Consider the following 21,044-nt stretch of genomic DNA (forward strand, 5'->3'; position numbering starts at 1 on the left):
CTGTGGCGCAGTGGTCTAGTGCGTTGGTGTTGGGATCAGGGGAGCACAGGTTCAAACCCCACTGCAGTCAGCATGTCATTGTGTCCCTGGGCAAGACACTTCACCCCAAATTGCTCCTGTGGGGATTGCCCACAGTATTGAGTATGTAAGTCGCTTTGGATAAAAGCGTCTAACAAGTAATGTAATGTATGAATGAATGACTTGTATGTTGTATAGAGCCTCAGTGTCTGCTGGTGAGAAATCTTTCAGGAGTCAAAATGTTGGCATTTCATTAAGTTTGGACAGGAAGTCTGGCTCGTTCTTTGTTGACTATTTCACCCTGAAAGAATGAAGAATCGGATGGGAAACTTTCAATACATTTCTTTATTTACATCCCTCCATCTTGCTCTTCCATCAACACAATGTGTCACACCACATTTCTCAGAAACAGTAAATCTGTAGAGCATGTTATAATCGTAGTTTATAATCATTTGAACAACACACGCACAGTGAAAATCTGACACGTCATCTTCTCAGGTTTGCACTGAGTGTGTTGGAGCGCTGGCTAAATCTCATAGGAAATACCTTTTTCTTCTTCTTAACAGATTGCCCTTCAAACTGAAACAGTACTTGGTTTGAATCAGTTTGGTAGAGATTGTAACCCCTCTGTCTTAAAACATTTCTTACTGCTACAGATAAAATGAATTTGTGGGAAATGTGGTCTGATCCATACTTTAACATACAATTCTGCCTAAAATCTTACAGATGCTACGTGTAAGTTTTCCAAATAACACATAAATCGTGAACGCTCTAGCAGGACACAGTTATGTTGTTCATTAGACTGCGTGCTTGTAGTGTTTTATACCCTAATCCTGATGAAACAGATGCCATTTTGTTGATCATTTATTTAAAGCACCTGACAATGAGCGATCCCTTTTAGCACAGTTTCTTCGGATGAAAAAGCTTTTATTTCTGAAAGCTTAATGGGATCTATTATGGTAGCTATAAACAATATGGGGCCATTACAATTATTGCTAGGATTATAAAGGGCTTCCTCAGTAAATGTGGCAGTGAAGCATCGAGGATGAAACCTCACACATAGCATCTTAAATCTGGAAACAAGTACCGTCCATTTAGCTCATCTAGAGGTTGGGGTTCCCAAAACATCCACTGCAAATTTCACAAGGCTTAAGATAATACTGTATTATATACTGACATGAAAACATTCTGATCATGTTGCTCTGGAACAACACATCTACCCTGGATGTTTTAGGAAACCCAAATCCCATTCAAATCTCCAGCAGGAACAACAGGAGCAAACAAAACCAACAGAAAATATATCAAATAAAAATGAGCGTATATATGATATGTGTACAGTATATATATTTATATGACATGGGCTCAGCAAAGTATGTACAGTTATTTTGTTCTTAAATGCATAGTAACTTTTAAGATCATAAGGTGTAAATAAATAAGAACATTGATAAGCGACGCTGCTCTCTCCTGAGCTCAAATAAATAAACCTTCATTCATGACTGGCAGGGGGATCTGGGAGGTAAAAACAGGAAGCGTTCGCAGGAGGTGAAACAGGCGCCCTCCCTCACCTCGAGTGAAATCGCTTCGTAGGTCCAGTCTGTCAAAAGCATCTCAGTTTCAGGGTTGATTTCCCGCAGCATTATCCATACGCTGTCACTGAAGGTGTTCAGCAAATTAAATGAAAGACTGTTGGAATGACGTTAAAAATAATTTCCTGTATCTGGAAAAAGATACTTTTAGCACCACGATGCTTTTGACAAGTTATACCAGTTTTCGGTTTCTTTTTCTCTTTTTACCTCTCAGACATTAAACAGGATCTCCCAGAATGCTTCAGAGGGAGAATGAGGACAGACGTGAGGACAGCGATGTAGAAGAAGCATTCGAAGGGTATGGTTCTAGAGGGAAACAGGCTCTTTTTCATATTTATATTTGTACAAACATTTAGATCATAAACATCTCAAGCACCATAGATAATAATATTAACAAATTGTTGCTAGCCGTCCAAACAAATGGAACCAGGCAGAGATCTATGCCTTTAATTTGGTCACCCTCCTTTTCTTTAGTTCTCTTTCAGTCCTTTATATATTTATTTTAAATTGTTCTTTTATAAAGTCTGTCTCCTTTAAATAAAAGACAAACTGGAATTATATAAAAAGTTTGTTATTGTAGTTTCAAGTGAGTAATTCTTTAATTCACTACTTTGTTCCAATAATACAGGTCTTAAGAAGTATAATTATCCTGCATCTTCCTCACAATTTTGTCTTAAATATCTCTTTTTGTATTCTCTTTCTAAAATACATATTCTCCACGTGGTCCCATTGCACTCAAATAAAAAAAGACAACCTTAATATAAAACACACACGTTGACAAATCATTCATTTTCTTTTAGAATAGAGCAGAACAACACGGATACAAATAACAGACGGTCTGCGTGTCAGTCAGTCCGACACTCGATGGATGAACTTCACACTGGAGCAGAGAAAACTCTTTTCCATTTCCTCTCCTGTGTGACTCAGACGTTTCATTGCTTTGTGAACATGAACAAGCCATCACATCTGTATCAGGGAGATATGCTGTATGTAAGCCCCAGAGGGTCAACATTCAGATGTGCTCTGTTTGTGGGGAAAGTCAAAAACAACCGCACAAGAAACTAGTGTTTTTGTAATCTTATTTTAAACTCACATTTCTCTGTGTCCTGGAAAAATCATGTACTTTTTTTGTTATGGGATTTTTGGTCCTTGCACCATTTAAAAAGACAATGTGTCCATGTCCATCTTCTGTAGGTCTACTTTAGTTAGGGATCCAGTGTAGTCTCACCTCTCATCAGTGTACCAAAGACCATACAAACATACACTATTGGTTATGATATAGTGAAACATCGACCCACAGTAGAACATCACATTCAAAGATTGCTATAGGTTCAAAGATTTTCCAAGGACACTGATCTTTGTGGTCTTTTTTTCTATGCTAGCACCATACTTACTGCAAGTACACAAATTCAGTGAGAAATAGAATTGGTATTGATGAATTGTTCACAAGGCACTTATCTAAATCATTTCCTTTGTCCTCCTGTCTTTCTCTTGGTCATGTTCTCATTATTAACTGCACAACAATACCATGCTGCAGTCAATGGCTCTCAACTGCGTAACCTAAAAAGTGCTCTTCTAAAACGATGGGAGAAATTGTTCTTCCCTCGGCGGCTTTGTTTAGAAAAAAATGGCAGTTTTTTGTTCCTCTCTCGATTCCTCTCCATACATTCCCAAATGTTCGACTCAGTCTTAGAGCTGTCTAATTATTCACTTGTCCTGGTGACGTTTGATCTTTCTTTTCAGACCCAGAGCCATATATCCGCTTCAGCCATATTCACCTGGTTCAAAGGAGCCCATTCAATAGATGCTGTTCAAAGGTTATTTCTGAGGTGGTTTTCTTCAAGCCCCAAGAAAAGGAAATCTATAAACGTATCTGTCTGCTGGTCTGTTAAATATCTGTAAATATCTCTATTTCTTCCATCTCTGTCCTTCTGCTACTTACATCTGGAGGAGGATGAGAGGTCGGTCCGCCCCTGTATCCTTCTTCCAACCATTCAATAATATCCATTAAGAAGATATGTTTTAAGTTGTTTGAGTTATTGGTGGGGAAAGGGTGAGTCTAATTGAGTCCAGCGGTGTCTGCGTCTCTCTCTCCTCCAGCTCTCCGTCCCTCCATCGTCTACCGGTTTCTGGAGGACACGTCGAAGCAGGTGATCATCATCAGGTGGGATTTGCAGAAGTTGACTCTCGTCTCCAGTTTGTCCGTCACGGTCTCCAGAGCCTCCAAATACTCCAGCGAGTCCACTTCGTGGGTCGGCTGTATCTCAACTGCACATGGAAATACAGGCAGAGATATGACGTTGAAACCCACTGTTATACTTTGATTATGAGTTACTGATTTTAAAAGTCTGGTGATCTTTCTTAATGTCAGCAAATTCCATTGAAACACCAAAACCAGAACGATCCATTTATCACTCAGTTCTTACAAGAACCCTGAGATTGTGAATCCAAAGCCTGATAGTATTCCTCCACATCAATGAGCCGTGCGACTGCACTGCATGACATGATTATTCATTCAAATGAACACAGCGATTATTTTGATTTAATACCACCTACACGTGTGTCCATAAATAACTAACAAAAGCAACAAATGTGTTTATCTGCAGCTGGATACATTCCCCGACAAATGAGCGAGAACCACGATCCACACACAGATTAGAAAAGTAGTTATTGAATGGGACTAAGACTTTGTTGGTCTTGGTGTCTTCATTGGATTTGTTTACATGATGACAAATATTGAATTAAACCAGCCTTTCACTTCCTTTTAGACAGCAAATTGTTGTGCTATTCAAAATAGGTGTTATAAGAGTTATTCCCAAGCTTTTTAACCAAACAAATGTTAATGCTTTTCAATTTCACAGGCAAGAAAAACTTGAGCCATGATTCTTAAACGCTACTGAACCCAGTACCATACCCAGTCAATTAGTTTACACACACACACACACACACACACACACACACACACACACACACACACACACACACACACACACACACACACACACACACACACACACACACACACACACACACACACACACACACACACACACACACACACACACACACACACACACACACACACACACACACACACACACACACACACACGAGATCCCCAGCGAGATGGTATGTTAAGATTAACACAGGAGACAGATGCCTACAGGTCTCCATTAGCTCTCTCATTCACACACACACACACACACACACACACACACACACACACTCCCTGTTATGTCAGAGTGCTACTTACACTCGCTGGTCCATTTGTGCGGCTCCAGCATCAGGTGCTGCTTGGTTTGTTCCAGCTCTTTCTTCAGACATTGGTACTTTGCTCTGACTTCAGTGATTCTCTGCTGACGGTTCTCCAACACTCGCAGCTTGGCGCTGACGTACACCACCTCCTGACACACACACACACACACACACACACACACACACACACACACACACACACACACACACACACACACACACACACACACACACACACACACACACACACACACACACACACACACACACACACACACACACAGGACAGACAGGATGATGTGGATTGTATTCACCTATTTACCTTGGGGAGTGTGTTGTGAAACACATGTGGCTCTCTTTTAGCATTAACACTCACACAGTCTCATGCATGCACACCTCATCGAGCCTCGCGGACACCGAGCAGCTTCACTGGAGCAGTCGGGGGTTAAGTGGCTTTCTTACGACCTGCTGTAGGGAAAATCTATATTTCATGCTTTTCTCTCCCACACTTTTCCCAAAGCTCACAGTGCTCCCTCCTCTGAATACATAAAGGTTTAAGAGTGGAGACACAGAAACCGGCACCATGCATTTCTTTTGCAATTTCACAATACTTCTCTGTATTCTGCTGAATCTAGGGATTTTTTATGAATAACTTCTAAAATGAAGAACCACAGAGGGATGAATAATGTAGATTTATTGAAAAGAAAAGCTCACTATTCAGAACGCAGGGCTAATGTTGATTCATTCGTTTTGTGAAAAGTCTACACTGCTGTAATCCTTAAGACAAATACGTCCCACAGCTGAGATCCCTTTGCTTCCTTTGTCCCCGTCTCTTCTTCTCCAGCTTCCTCCTGTAGCAACAGGGTCCAACAGAACCCTTATTGCTTTTTAATGTCTCCCACAACTGTTATTCATCAAATCAATTTATCTGACATCAAGTGCAATATGCCTGCTGCCCTCTGGGCCTCTCTCCGCTCCTTTGCTCTCCACCTTCTTTAATTCTCTTCACACATCCATTCCTCATTCCCCCTCGCCCTGCCTCCATACGGTATATTCTCCTCACACACGTTCTCCTTTCTTTAACCCTTTCCTGCCTTTCTGCCCTTTCTTCAAAACAGTATTTCACAATGTTACTCTCTTTTTATCCCTCCTTTCCCCTTTTTTATAGCCTTATTTTTCCCATACTCCCTTAAAGGTGGGGTATGTAATTTATTTCAGAAACACTTTTTGTTATATTCCATGGAATGCTCTTAAAATCCCGATAGCAATATCTTCAGTGCTTTGACGAAAAATCCATAAAAAAATTCATCCGTGGAAGCCGTGGTACTGTAAAAAGCACGACCAATCATCTGAGCCGGCCCGGCTAAAGTAACTGGATGGCCTACCTGCCTGTCAGCCTTCCATCTGTGCACAAACTTATCTCGTGCCCTCATTGGTCATGTGCGCGTTCGTGTGTGTTGGAAGAGGGGCTCTGTGAGGAAGTCTGAAGGAAGTGGCAGATTTTTTCTGGTTGTGTATTTTTAAATTCCAGCGCACTCGAGCCGGTTTCTCCAAAATTACCTACCCTACCTTTAAATGTTATTTTATGTATGTAAATTCTCATTTAGGATTAGACATTTTAGTCCAATTACTCACAAAGTCCCAGCCTTCTTTACTTGTACAGCCTGTAGAAACAGCCTCTGGTTCAACTAGAGCCATCAAAATGCTAACAACCACAACAATATGGGGAGATATTTGGTGAAAAAGTGTATTTTTGGAGGGGGTTTGTAAACATCCTTTCTGCATTTTCTTTCAGGTGGATAACCTTACAAGCTACAGCCCAAATAAAAGGTTGTAAACATTAGAATGCTTCAGCTGCAGTAGGTTAAGTCTCTCTGTCCTTCCTCCTCTCAGTAATGAATCACCAACTGCTTCCTCTCTCACCTTGCTCCCTCCTTTGTTCCTCTTCTGCAGTCGCTCGACGTCATCTATCTCGTACACCTTGATCTCGAAGGTTTCTGTCGTGGCAGGCGGGCCCCGGAGGTTTGAGGGAGCCGGGGGCCCCAGTGGGCCATCTACCCAGCATGCACCTGGGCTAGAGGAGGACGAAGAAGATGAAGTGGCGGCCTGCTTGGAGGAGCGGTGAGAGGGTGAGGAGGAGGAAGAGTCCAAGGTCAGCGCTGGGATCAGACGACGACGCTGCAGACCTGTAAGAAGAAATAAGACAATAAAACATTGTTAAACAGAGTTTATCAAAACGTTTATAGAAACACGATATACTGGAGCCATTCAACTCTCATTTTCATGAATTGAGTGTTGTTTAATATAATCATTATACGTCAAATAATCTGACAAAAAATAGGTATTATTCAAGTGCATCTTCGTGCATTTGTCAGTGTCTATTCCTCATCAAATATATAGTAAAACTCCATCTTTCAACTGACTAAATAGCCATTTGTATTAACCATAAACATGTTTGCTACTCCATGCAAACTGCTGTAGCATTTACTACTGAACTACATTAGAGCATGGACACTTGCTGGATTTTTAAAAGCAGAACATTGCAAGGTGAGAAAAGAGATGGTGGGTGGTAGAGGAAAGAGAGGATATGGATGAATCGCTGGAGGGAGGGAGAAAGGATGGGACAAAAGAAAGGTCTTGAGTGACTGAAAAAGCAGAAAGGGAACCAGAAACAGATAATGGAGTGTGAAGCCAGATCAAAAGTTGAGTCTCATTTCATGAAGCTCAAAGATAAGAGCTCTAATCTGCCCACTGCTCTACAATGAACACTCACACATGCATACACGCTTTGCATAAAAATGGCCAGCCATGTAGGAATGAGAGTTATCAGATTCACCGGGAACCCAGAGATAAGGTGTGTGAGGAAAGTGGGGATTTGAATAGGGTTGCAGCTGTCTTTGGGTTTCATTGTGGCACAGAAAGGTCAAGCAGGAACATTTGTATTTCATTACCTGGTTGCAGGGTGGAGAACATGCAAGGGGAGAGCAATATGGAAAGGTAGAGACACGGTAGACATTTTGAGAGAGCATTAGTGAATCCAATCTAATGGAAATCAAGCGTAAAGGGAGACTCTCCTCGAGAGATGTGATTACAATTCGGTCGCATCTTTACACATTTATTTAGTCTGTCCCTTCTTAATTTTTATATTTTGACTTCCTCAATTACGATTTCTGCATACATCTAAAACATGTGCAAAGACACGTGAAATCCTTCCTGTAGTCCTGCGACAGTTTGACAGCGAAGCTCTCTTTGAAGCACAGAATCAGTCGCAGTTTAAAGGGGACCTATCGTGCAAAATGCACTTTTGTACGTCTTTATACATGAATGTGTGTCCCCGGTGTGTCAGGGAACTCACTAAGTGTCAGAAAACACAACCCTCTCTTTTCCTCCATACCAAAATCTCTAAAAACGGGGCTGCAACGGATACAGCATCGGATACAGATTTGAATTGTTCTGACGTCAGACAAGGGGTGCTCCGCTTATATGGGCAACTCTCCACCTATCAGGGGAATGAGAGGTTGGGCCACGGCCGCTCGAAAGCGCTGGAGACGCTGTAGTACTTATGCCAGGCCTGTAAGTGGCGCTGTAGTCTGCCACAAAAGCAGAATCAGCCCTTGCAAAAACAGGGCTGGAAAAGAGCAAATGGAGCGAAGTGAGGCATGGCTAAAATGCAGGATCTGTTTGGTATTTTGAGAAAAAACTTCACAGACATGTTTTATATAGGTATGGCCCTACAATATAGTATTCAAATATAGCATGATAGGTCCACTTTAAAGGAAAATGAGAGTAAATCCAGACTTTATGCTGCGTATCAGGAAGCAAGGCTGCTTTCTACACACATGGGTGGAAATGGTTACTCCAATTTTAATTAACAATCAGAGACACACCAGGAAGTGCTGCGTCTGTCCAATCTGATTTTATGCGCATATCCATCCTCGTGGTTAACCAGCAGAGTGTAATTTGACGGGCACACTAGCAGCCTCTGTGTGCTGTTCTGCTGAATATATATTCATTACAGCCACACCCGCAGATTCCCCTCACCATTTCACAGATGAGTGGTCAGGGTCACCTTTCCTACCTGCAACCTACTTTAGCAGCTGCAGCTTCCTTCACTTTTCCCTGACCTGTTCATTGCTTTCTCATTGTGCATTTTTGCCAATGAATTCTCGTCACAGAGGTCTTTGGCAACGATTTGTATCAATTATATCTTCCTTTCTTTTTTATTTAGCTGCCTTCTGATCACATTGGGTCAAAGCTTTCACCTCTAAAGATGAAGTGTTCATAGGCTATTTGGATTTGTGATTTTGATTGTGTTCAGTGATTGAGATGTTAATTCTTTTTTTGAAAACTGTGCTGGTATTGCCTTTATTTATTATAGGTCCATGAATTTCAAGTGTTATTGAAATGGAACTCATAGTTTTGTCATATCTATTTTGAGTGGTGCTTCAGCTCTACTGATTAAGGCAAATGTTCCCATCTATAAACACATAGTAATCACTCAATTTAAGATGCCTCTCCTGCCATCCTACGTGGAACTCCATAATCCAGTTACAGGGAAATATCATAAAGCAAATAATACAATGTTAAATAGTGACCTGTGTTGCTCCTGCTCTTCTTGCTGCTCTTGGAGCTCCGCCTGGAGGAGGTGGTGGCCGAGCTGTGCTCACTGAGGGAGTCCTGGGCGGAGGACGTACTTCCTGTGTTCTCGCTGCTGTCTCTCAGCATGCTCTCATAGCCGCTGCTGCCCCCGCTGTGGTAGAACAGGGCCGTCTTCCCCATGGCCGGGGGGAGCTCTCCACTCAGTACGCTGCTGTAAGGGTCAGATCACAGTTAAGTAAGTGAAGCAGCAACATGTGACACATCTAAATGTTCACATTTCTAAATGAACTTGAGATCATACCTGTTGTCGCTCGCATGGCCGCTGCTGCAGCGCTGGGGCTTTCTGGGCGCTGTGATCTTGCTGTAGGGGGAGGGCAGCGTTTGGACCACGGCTGCCTTCTCCTCCCCCCCCACGCTGCTACCTGCACCTGCACCACTACCCCCACTTACTGCTACAGCTCCCCCTCCACTGAGAACAGAAACATATATACATTTAATCCATGAACAAATTATTAATTTACTACATTTTAATGGGATTTAGCCTTTTTAGATGAAACATTGACCGTGGAGCAGAGATGGAGATCCTGAGGAAATTATTATGCCAGCTCTGGAATTGATGATTTTCATATCACACATGAATGGTGTGCACCGTCTAAAACTACCACTTTACTGTAATGATATTATTTAATATGAAGTGCTTTACGAGTCTTGCACTTTGTATAATTTACTTTAGGATATCACACTTAATGCTTTAAAAGGTAAGTAAAAGTTAAACTGACTAACCTTGCCCCTGCAGCTCCTCTCTCCTCTGCTGGATCAGTGCCTCCTCCCTGGGCATGACTCCTGGAACGAGAGCCTGCACTTCCCTGGAGGAGCTCTGAGATTCGACCGTTGACAGCCCGGAGAGGCAGCTTGGCAGACAGGCTTACCCCCCTGCTGCGACTCAGAGACTGGGTGGACCAGGACACAGGGGAGGGTCCCTGCTGCTGCGGCTGCTGCTGCTGTGGCTGCGGCTGCGGCTGAGGAGTGGGCGGGACCAAGCTCTGGGGCTGAGGAAACAGATACACAGCTTAGATGGATGGAAGGACAAATGAGACCATGACGACTTGAATTACATGCATTGAGTTATTGATTTAAAAACTGCCAAAATAGGAAGATGTCACTAAAACGCAGCCACTCTTCGAGTCTGATGAGTTGAGCTATGTTGTTGACAGGTGCAAACAGTCTTATCTCCCAGATGTAAATGTTCCTGCCTACCTTTCCAATAGGGGGAAGGCTGGAGCTGCGGCTGGAGGCTTGGCTCAAAGACTTGGTGGAGAAGCTCAGCGTTTTGGTGCTGGACGAAGACAGACTCCTGGTTTTGGGACTGCTGGTCATCAGCAGCTTACTGACCGCCGAGATCTTTGACTGGCCGCTGGATTTGGCGGGTGACTGCGGGGCGCTGCTGGGACCGGCGCTGAAACCGGGGCTGCCAGCGTTTCCAGTGGGAGAAGATACTGATCCAGCCCGGGTCAGGCTGCGCCCAGTACGAGGCATGGTGCTGTCCCCCTTTACTCCTCCTCCCCCTCTCAGGCTCCCCCCTCTCTCCAGAGAGAAGCAGTCATAGTGGTGGGATCCACTGTGGGAGCTGTTCACCCGACCCAGAGAGTTGGTTCTGTTTGCAAGCTGTTCCAACTTGGCGCTGAAAAGTCTGCTGCTGTCTATGCTGGAGCCTCGTAGTCTGGAGATTTCTGCATCATCTGCTGAGCTGTCCAGAAACAAGCCTCCATAGCTGGGCTGGGGGAGAGGGCTGACTGCTCGGTTCCTCTGGTCGAGACTGGACTTCCTTATCGGTGGCAGCGGTGGGATCCCCCCCTTCCTGTGGGAGAAAAAGCCCTGTTTCCCCGTTGATCCTCTGCGGTCAAGTGTGGCTCTGGGACTGCAGGGAGTGGAAGAGGTGACTCCAAGATGTCGGTACTCCGTCCCAATGTCCAGGCCGTCGTGGCGGTTGAGGCGGTGCCAGCCGCGGGGGAGGCTGGCTGTACGGTGGACGTCTGGGCTGTAGAAACCAGTCAGGCATTCTCCCTGAGGAGCGACCACCAACATCTCACAGCCGTCCACCACCCTCTTAAAGGCATCTGGAGACGACACAACCTCAACACCTGGACTACAGCCGCCACGATAACCACCTGGTGATGGAACAATAGAAATAACACAGACTTAATCCTGCATCATTTTTCAAGCCTTTGTCACTTATAGATGTACTAATAATATGACTATTAAAAGTAGCATATATCTAATAGTTAATATACTATCCATTGACCTTTTGTTTATGATAAGTGAGCGGCTAAACATTGGTCTGTTGTGAATATCTGAATGAGACTGGCCTTGCCTGATGTTAGATTCCTGGCCTGAAATCAAATCTGGCCCTCTTACCATCCTTGCAGAACCCTCGTTGGTCTCCTGTCACAGCTCCAGTCTGGCCCTTTGAAAGCTCTACCGCTCTCTTCTCCGGCTTCACTTCACACACCAGCTCCCTGGACTTCCTCTCCTCCATGCCACGCTTCAACCAGGGGTCCTCAAAGCTCATATCACTGGAAATAGAAGCTAGAAGTGGTGCAGTGAATTTGTCTTTCATTAGGCTGGCCTTGGTGGGTGAAGACAGGATGGTTGGTTCCTGTATGACCATGGGTTTGACAGCCACACAGGGGTGCACACTGATGCTGGGCCTGAAGGGGGAGAAGTACCCCGGTCCGGCCAGGATTTGGATGTTAGTTTTAGCCATGGAGGGAGGCAGTTTCCTCCGCCTGTCTTTCGCTGGGGTTGCCTTATCACACGTGTTTTCTGACAGGACCACCTCTCCGTCCAGACTCCCTCTTCTCGGGCTGCCACAGCTCTCGTACTCACCTGGCCCCTCCGCCCCGAGCACCTGGCTCTGGGCGGGCTCAGGTTCAGCCAGGGCCTCCCCTTGCTGGCTCTGGGACTGACTGAAGCTGTGGAGGGACTGGTCCGCCTCACTGGCCATGCTCAGGTCACTCATCCAGGAGGAAATGGGTGAACCACAGCGTGATATCACTGTGGCTAAAGCTTCGCCTTCGATCCGCAGCTTGGCCATGGCCACCTGCAACAGGATGCAACTCAATTGGACAAGGTTGCTTGATAACAACGATGTAGTAAAAAAGGGCAGCCATTGTGGTTTTATTTTGTACATTTTGGCATCTAAAGATTATTTTTGTAATATTATTATTATTAATTTGAAATAAACCATCTTTAAATGTCTACTACAAATGTTTACATCAACAAATACTTAGTTGATTAATTAGTTACAAGTACTTGGCTATTATTTTTCTGTCAATCGAATAATTGACAAGTTGTTGAAACCCTAATGGAAGTTAATAAAAACTGATTCATCAACGCAGCAAACTAAATGTGATGTAACTGTAAGCATCCATATTATGTAGATCACTTAAGGAAAAAAGTCTCCATCATATGGGAAATGTAATCTAAACTCGGATTAAAAAGGTAGACATTTTATCATACTATAACTGTCGATTAAATTATTAGTTTATAGACACCAAAAATGGAGTCACTGTGTCAATCGGCCAATGAAACGAGACAACATTTCCCATTCGTTTTCAGTTGCAGCAATGATGGATCCAGAACCCTTATCTTAAGCCTTTGTTTTGGTGGGTATTGTTATGTGTTGTTTACAGTCAAAATATCTTGAAATCCATAGTGAGGACATATGTTTTAAGGACAGATGTCCACATGTTAATTTCCTTAGTTGCTGTAAATGTGAGTCGGTCCCACTAACCTCTGCCACCCCTGAGGTGGTTGCAGGCCCTGCAGGCATGTGATAATCCTCCACAGCTCCACCCTCAGCAGAACCGTGGCCCGAGGCGAGGGAAGTGACGGAGCAGCAGTCGCTCTTGAAGCTCATGATGCTCGTTGGACGACAGGTCAGATCCTGAGTGTCCATTATAGCTGTAACAACAAGGTCCTCTTCACCTCCAGAAACCACAGCATACATCAGTTCATCCTCCCCGCGCGAGAGAGGTCCAACTGGTCCTCCAGATAGTGCCAGCCCTGAGGCTTCAAGTGGAGGAGAAAACAGAGGGGAAACATTTGTGTAAATACAATATTTGTCGTGATAATTCCTTCTCTTTCTTTCGATAGGACTCATATGACTCATATCCTGCTCTCATAGCCATGACCCTCACCATCTCTGAGCGTGTCCAGGGGGATCGGAGGGACGTCGTCGTCACAGAGCGTCTCTGCTGATCCCAGGCTGGCGGACAGAGACTGAGCTGGCTCTCGGACCTGTGGACTCATGCCCACCGGAGAAGTCCTGGACAGCATGGAGTCCGTGGAGGAGCGGCCGCTGTCTGCAGCCAAACTGTCTGAAGAATCAGAAACACATTTGGCACCGTCATTACATGTGTTGTCCCAGGGAAGAAAACAAGGAAGTTGGCTTCACACTATGACTATAATTTGGACCCGCTGGTTATTATGATTATCTGTGTTGTGCACAAGTGACTCAGTATGTGGCCATATTACATTTATGTAATGGTTTTGGCATAAAACAGCCACCACATTACCTGCAGGAAAGACATGCGTGTTGCCCATTCACAGACTGTTAATGCATCAGTAAGTCTTAAGAAGTAACATTAAAATACTAAATTCTAGATATACATACTGTCGGAGGTCAACACTTCTGTGCCCTGGCCATCCTGAGCCAGAGTGTAAGAGGACAGAGGAGGAGTCGCCGGCATCACACCCTTCTGGGTGTACACTTTACAGCGCTGGGACGGGGAGGACGGAGGTCTGAGGAGAGATAAGAGGATCAAACATTTTCAAGCTGGTCTTTGAAGCTGTTGTCCTTTTACCCTTTTGGGCTGTTTGTGAGATTCTTGGTTGCTGAGGGTTTAATGTAGTTATGTAAGCAATACATGTAACAGACAACACGTCCACCTTATTAGCCCACAGTATGTCTGTGTACTTTACCTGTAGTCTGAGGTTTTGGTCAGGCTGGCGATGCCGAGGCGCGGTGATCCCAATGGACGGGCCTTCCCATCAGGGCCCATATTCAGACTCTCATGGCTGGTCAGAGACACAATACGGAAGACATACATTCAATTTAAACATTTTCCAAAGGCTAATAGCAAAATATGCATGAAAAAGAGCTCCCTCTAATTAAAGGACACCCATCCTCACCTGTCATGCATGCAGCTCTTGGTCCTGTGCAGGGGGCTCGAGGTGATGCAGCTGTTCCCTGTGACGTTCCTGGTGCTGGTTACTATGGGGGAACCAGAACTCTGAGCCAGGCTGTGGATCATGGTCTGGGCCAGCTCTGCCTCCTCCACCACCTCCTTAATATCCTGCAGCTGCTGGTCATTGGTCCTCCTCCTGGAAGTGGTTACTGTCGAGGAAAAGAACTGCACTGCGCCTCCTGCAGCAGAGCCTGTGGGCGACGGACAGAAGAAGTGTTTCTAAATCCCAAAGGGTGCAATAGCTGTGAAATGAGACCTGACTTGAGGCTGCATTGTTTAACACGAATGCACACCAGTTTTTGTTTGCTTTAATATATAATGTATGTTTGGTATGTGTAATAAAGGAATGTACCTGTTTTGGCTTCTGTATCCAACGCAGCAGCAGAGCCAGGTGCAGCGGGATCTGAGGACGGGACAGCTGAGGACGGGACAGTTGAGGACGGGACAGCTGAGGACGGGACAGCTGCAGATGGGACAGCTGAAGATGGACATGGCTCCTGTTTTGGGCCTGGTTTGCCCGCTGAAACTTCTTCAAATGGGAACTTTGCAACCTGAATAAAGGGACAGGTACGATAAGAAATGCCACGTTGTTCATATCAGAAAACCTGAGAAGGATTGATTTGGATGTTAAAAATGCACATTACAACCTTAAAAGACATGGTGACATGCAAAGAACCGAGTCTCGTACATATTTTGACAACAAAAATACTTTTCAAATGCATCATTTTTCAAATGTTTTTTTAAAGAGAAAGGAAAACGCCACCGTAATTACAAACTGTCACAGCAAGCAGGAGGTTATGCAGATACATGTTGAACATATTAAGCAGATGGAGACAAAACTCTTTCCCCCGTTTGAATAGATAGTTTTCAACGTGTCAAACAACATGTCAAACAGTAATACAGCCTCTCTTTCTCTTCTCTGGTGTATTTAGTTGTTTCTCTTTAAATAAATACTGAAGATTCTCCTCACCTCCTCGCTGCCATCGATGCAGTCCAGTCTCTCCTGCAGCTCAGCAAATGTGTTGCACTTCAGGCACTCAGCTGCCTCCTCTGGGACAGGGGCCAGTGGCTGTCCCAGCAGAGAGGGCTGAGGCTGGGGGGGGCCCGGCTCCTCTGGCTCCACCTGTTGGAGCTGAAATCACAGAGACGGGAGTAATCTCATCTTTCTTTGCAACTAGCATTCTTCTGATTACGTCTGATTAAATATATTTAAATCACCTTGTTCTGGGCTCCAGCTGGCTGTGTTTGGAGCGGCTCTGATGTTTTCCCTCGAAGCAAAGCAGGAATTATTGGTACAAATTCTGGCGGCCCCTCGTTGTCCGTTAACTCTCTGTCGGACACCGCAGCTCCATTCGGACCCACGTAGATCACCGTGTCACATGACTGCTCGCTGCTCGAATATTCGTCAGGGTCGCTGGACAGTCGCAGCAAGGGAAGGTCGGAGTCGGTGTCGCCACGGTGATGGAAAGGTCGCAAGTGAGTTGGTCGACGCATGCGACCTTCCTCGCAGGAGCTCTCTCCTCCAGAGGAGCTGGACGTGTATTGCTGAGAAACGGGAAGAGACAGGCGAGGAAGAGGCAGAGTGGGAGGTGAGAGAGAGAAACGACTCCCTTTTTAGATTTGCAGAGCATGTTTTCCTTTTTGTTGCCTGTAAGTGACAGTTCACAATGCAGGGAGATGGAAAGATGGAGAGGAAGGAGAGAGGATGAAATCCATGTAGATCCTGGCCATGCACCAAGTAACGGATTAAAGATAACAACTTTTTTTTAGATTAAATTATTCCTATTTCTTTCACAGACTGGCACTTTCACTCCAGTTTTATTTTTAGAGCCTTGAAGCCCTTGTCCTTTTTTTCAGTAGAACAATTCTGAAATAAGTGAGCATTTCAAGTGAAGTGGGAAGAAAGGTGTCAGCAGCACATGTGATGGAAAGTCATAGGAGATAATGAAATGCAACTCAAATAAGACGATTTGAACAGGATGTTTAATGGAGATTCGCACTGATTTACAACAGTTACATGTCCATCTGTTCAGAGCATCTTAGTGGTAGTCTGTCTTGAATTAAATGTGCCACAAGTGAAAGTTCTATGGGATAAAGAGAGACTATCTTCAAAGGTTAATGAAGCATCAAGGTTTGAGGCTAACTCACCACTGTGACTTTAGTTTTCTTCTTTTTCATGCGGAGAACGCGGGAAGCAATCTGGATGGTGGAAAGCGTTTCTGAGAAATCTCTGGGTGAGGCAGAGATGTGAGCAATCATGGTGGTCCGGCAGTTCATGTTGCCTAGCGACTCCCTTAGCAACATGGTCAGCTTGCTGTCCCTAGTAACACACATATACTGAGATGTGAGCATTAAAGACACTTTGGAAATACACACAAATAATTCACTCAAACATTCGATTCGATTTTCTAACGCACACCCCCACAGGCCTGACATTTGACAAAAGGTTATTAATAATTATCCTTGGTTACAGTTTGTGTAACTATGGCAAAACACCACGCTAACAATTTACATATCATATGAATTAAGCTCAAATGTGTTAAATCAAGAGTGGATGATAATTATGAATCAAGCTTGATGATCATTGATCAAGGGTTTATATGACAAATATGACACCTGAAAATGAGCATGATAGGGCCCCTTTAAACATGAGAGAGGCTGCTTCTCCAGGCTAAAGCTGACAGTCTAAGCGAAAAGCACTCTGGATTTATGTATTCTAATATTGGGAGATGATATATCTCCCAGAGAGATTACGCTAACAGATGGGAGAGTAACAGTAGGCTGTGTGTTTAAGAAAATACTTTCTCCTGGGTGGGCTACTGCAGTCATTCATATAAGTGTGTGTGTGTGTGTGTGTGTGTGTGTGTGTGTGTGTGTGTGTGTGTGTGTGTGTGTGTGTGTGTGTGTGTGTGTGTGTGTGTGTGTGTGTGTGTGTGTGTGTGTGTGTGTGTGTGTGTGTGTGTGTGTGTGTGTGTGTGTGTGTGTGTGTGTGTGTGTGTGTGTGTGTGTGTGTGTGTGTGTGTGTGTGTGTGTGTGTGTGTGTGTGTGTGTGTGTGTAGGCCTGCAGGCTGACAGTGAGTAAAGCTCCTCTGTGGCCCAATACCACACGCTGCTGTCCCCCTTCTCTAAAAACACAGCCTGCAGGCATGTCTCACACACATATATGTATATTCACGTACACACACAGATCCAGTACATACCCGACTGTGTATACACTCCTATCTTGACCTCCTCTTTCTCATCGATGCTCTATCCACTCCTCTCGTCTGTTTTCTTCTCTCTCTGTTTGCCGCCTCAGGCTTCAACAAACTCTCTCTTTTTCTCCATCTCTCTATCTCTATATCTCCCGAGATTAATGTAGGTAAATTCATGACTCATGAAGTATTCATTTGCATGTTAATTCAAGTGCTGGGGACGTTGGATAAGAACTTACCTCTGAGACTGAGCTAGATTTACCGCAGTACCTTTTTTTGGGTGTAACATGGTGCTCTACATGATTTAAACGTGTCTATAAAGAAATTCCTAAATCACCATTATATAAAAAAAGAACTATAAGAATTATAGGCGACCTTCTGAACACGTTGTTCACTTACGGATTCGTCTATAACCAAGCATATAAATTAAGACAATCTTCTAGACCCATCTCAAGTCTGTTGCAATCCCTTAACACTTATTGTGTTAATATAATCAATTCTATGGTCAAACGGTATACACACCGTACTGTGTCTCTGGATGGTTGTGTGTGACTCCACTCCAGGAGAAGGGGTGTCAGTGGAAATATATAGGAGCTGCATGAATGAATTGGCACGTTGCCAGGAGAGAGATACAGCAAACCAGATGGAAGTGGTTCTGATCTGGTACGAGGAGCTGTAGAGAGTCCCTGATGAGTGATGACAAAAGTTGATGTTTAGTGAATGTGAGAAGAGCCTCTAAATTTCCCTGAGTGTGTTGTGGCGGAAACATAGTCCGTCTGGCAGCACGCCGAGACGCTAGGATTCATGTCTTGGCAAGAGCCAAAGTGTTGATTTTGTGGTTACAGACAACTGTCTGCACTTCTGTTTTAACGGGAAGCTACAGAGGCAGAGGAAAATGTCTACTGATCAACTGGGACAGAATCGGGGGTAACCTAGCAACAGTAGTGGAACAGGACTGGGATTATAAGAGCGTGATGGGACCCTAACCTGAAAGTAATGAAGCACTGGAGAGACAGCCTTTAACTGGGATGGAATGAATGAAGCAGAGTTATTGGAAAGAATATTAGTAACTGGCAGGTTGTCTGCCCCCCCCCTCAATGAAGACTGAAATATCTCAACAACTCTCAAGTGGGCCGTATTTCTTATATTTGTATGGCCATAACCAAATGTATTAACAGTGTACCTGGTCAAATTCCAAGCGAGCTGAGCCAATAGAAGAAGGTGGAGTTAAAACACAGCAGACTGCTGATTGGTCAGAGAGAATTGACCCATCTTATATTCCAAGTAAGAAGATAATTGAGCTACCTGCTGTTTAGAAAGGCAGACATCGAACTAACTTTATGAATACACTAGTGTTATATATCCTGCTGGCTGGTAGCCATGCGGTAACACACTCCTGCTGCCTCCACTGAGATCCACGAGAGCTTGTGCTCTGCAGACTTTGCTCAGTGATTTGTTGTTCTGCGGTGACTGTGTTGATCCTTGGCTCTAGAGAAGGCAGTGACACGGCATACATTGCTAATTCTGTATCAAATCCCCTGACAATCCGTCAACAGCCTGAGTCACCGGTGCCAAACAGCTTTGCTCGCAGCCTCAGTGTAAGGTAGCAGGTTGTTTTGCAATGCAAATGCAAAATGTGGTGATTAAAATGAACTCGGCATGAATCAGAGAGTGAAAACAGCCTTAAGGAGAGAGGAAGAGCAAGGAGGAAGGAGGAAAGAGAAGAGATGATAGCATGTACAGTTTGTTTCATACAATACACTGTGTATACTATACCATTGGGCATATAGTACTCAGTAGAAATAGGGTACTAAATTAACAGAAATTCAAATGTGTCCCCCCCTTTTTTCATTTCACGACTGTTGAAATCTGAATAAGGTCTCTGTCTGTTCCATCTCTCCATCTCTCCATCCCTCCTTTACTCTCATTGCCAGTCAGCTAACCAGCTAAATGAATGTGATGAATATGTAACAGCAGCTGTTGTTTATAACATTAAGTCTCAACAACCTGAAACAACTTGAGACATCTCTCGTCTGCTTCCCTCCTCCTCTCACTCTTCGCTTCTCTGCACACTCCTTTCATTTCCTCGTCTCCTCTCTTCTCCTTCTCTCCTCACACATACATTCAAACAGCAGCTTACTTGTAAGGTATGTGTTTGCTCCCGTTCACCAGGGCCAGGATCACGTTGCCGAGGGCGGACAGAGAAAGGCACAGAGGGGCCGAGCTGGGCGAAGAGTTCTCCCTTCCTTTCCCACCTCCCGCTCCTCCTACTCCTCCGAGCACTTTGACATCACAGCTGCCCAGGTCCAGCAGGTGGAGGCGACTGCGACCCCCTGACACTGGCAAAGTGAGAAAATGTGTCAGACATGGCGAGCCAGACAGAGGACGGTGAGGTGTGCATACATGTAATCAAAGTGGGAGAGTGGCCTCCCCAGGGGGGTCCACACACCAAAACACGCCTTTCAGTCGAGGATTTACGGAGCTAACACCAACCCTTTCCACCAACCGAATATAATAATCCAGTCAACTATATCATCAACAAACACATTTTCCGCGGTGTTGAAAATACTGTGGGCTAATAACGTGGTGTTGATGAGTATAGACCCTGCCACCCCTCAATAAAGACACAAATAATACAATTTCATAAGAATGTGTTCCACATAATCAAACGTTGCAGCTTGAGATGTTTTTCTGAATTCAGGGGCTAGGGACACACGGACACACACACACAAACACAAACTTTTGCCTGTTTTTATCACATATGCATGCATACGTAAAAGCACTCGGGGTGTTAGTTATCATTGTTATTTTGGTCTGACATCTGTCTCAGTGTCTCATCGTTATACACACAAAGAAACTCACACCACCCATTCATTATAATCCAGTCATTGATGGAGACATGAGTGCAGGTGTGATATGTCTGGGAGTTCATCTAAACGAATAATCTATATCAGGATCATACAGTCTGTGACAGCTATGTGCACAACTCTGTCAGGACGTCTGTTGCCTGCGCTCCTTATACATCTATAGTGAGTATAGTAAATGCTTTGGTCTGTCTATCATTGTTGTGTCTTCCATGTGCGGAAGCAATATTTCAATAGTATGATTATCAGGTGTAGGACTCACAGCAGGCATCATGTGAT

General features: G+C 44.4%; 1 protein-coding gene across 1 annotated transcript in view; it reads right to left on the reverse strand.

The window, feature by feature from the left end:
- Nucleotides 1-345: 345 nt before the first annotated feature.
- kif26ba (kinesin family member 26Ba) overlaps nt 346-21,044 on the reverse strand; it is a 111,588-nt gene continuing 90,889 nt past the window's right edge. The window contains exons 11-28 of the mRNA XM_034075609.1: nt 20,042-20,240; nt 16,856-17,027; nt 15,926-16,252; nt 15,678-15,839; nt 15,060-15,258; nt 14,652-14,898; nt 14,442-14,537; nt 14,134-14,261; nt 13,658-13,837; nt 13,252-13,529; nt 11,874-12,558; nt 10,716-11,626; nt 10,242-10,507; nt 9,760-9,927; nt 9,455-9,669; nt 6,783-7,045; nt 4,858-5,008; nt 346-3,872 (exon numbers count right to left, since the gene is read on the reverse strand). Coding sequence (XP_033931500.1) covers nt 3,724-3,872; nt 4,858-5,008; nt 6,783-7,045; nt 9,455-9,669; nt 9,760-9,927; nt 10,242-10,507; nt 10,716-11,626; nt 11,874-12,558; nt 13,252-13,529; nt 13,658-13,837; nt 14,134-14,261; nt 14,442-14,537; nt 14,652-14,898; nt 15,060-15,258; nt 15,678-15,839; nt 15,926-16,252; nt 16,856-17,027; nt 20,042-20,240 — 4,796 coding nt within the window. The 3' untranslated portion in view covers nt 346-3,723. The remainder of the gene's footprint in view (nt 3,873-4,857; nt 5,009-6,782; nt 7,046-9,454; nt 9,670-9,759; nt 9,928-10,241; nt 10,508-10,715; nt 11,627-11,873; nt 12,559-13,251; nt 13,530-13,657; nt 13,838-14,133; nt 14,262-14,441; nt 14,538-14,651; nt 14,899-15,059; nt 15,259-15,677; nt 15,840-15,925; nt 16,253-16,855; nt 17,028-20,041; nt 20,241-21,044) is intronic.

Source organism: Pseudochaenichthys georgianus, chromosome 3 (genome assembly GCF_902827115.2).
Source record: "Pseudochaenichthys georgianus chromosome 3, fPseGeo1.2, whole genome shotgun sequence".
NCBI classification, from domain to species: domain Eukaryota; kingdom Metazoa; phylum Chordata; class Actinopteri; order Perciformes; family Channichthyidae; genus Pseudochaenichthys; species Pseudochaenichthys georgianus.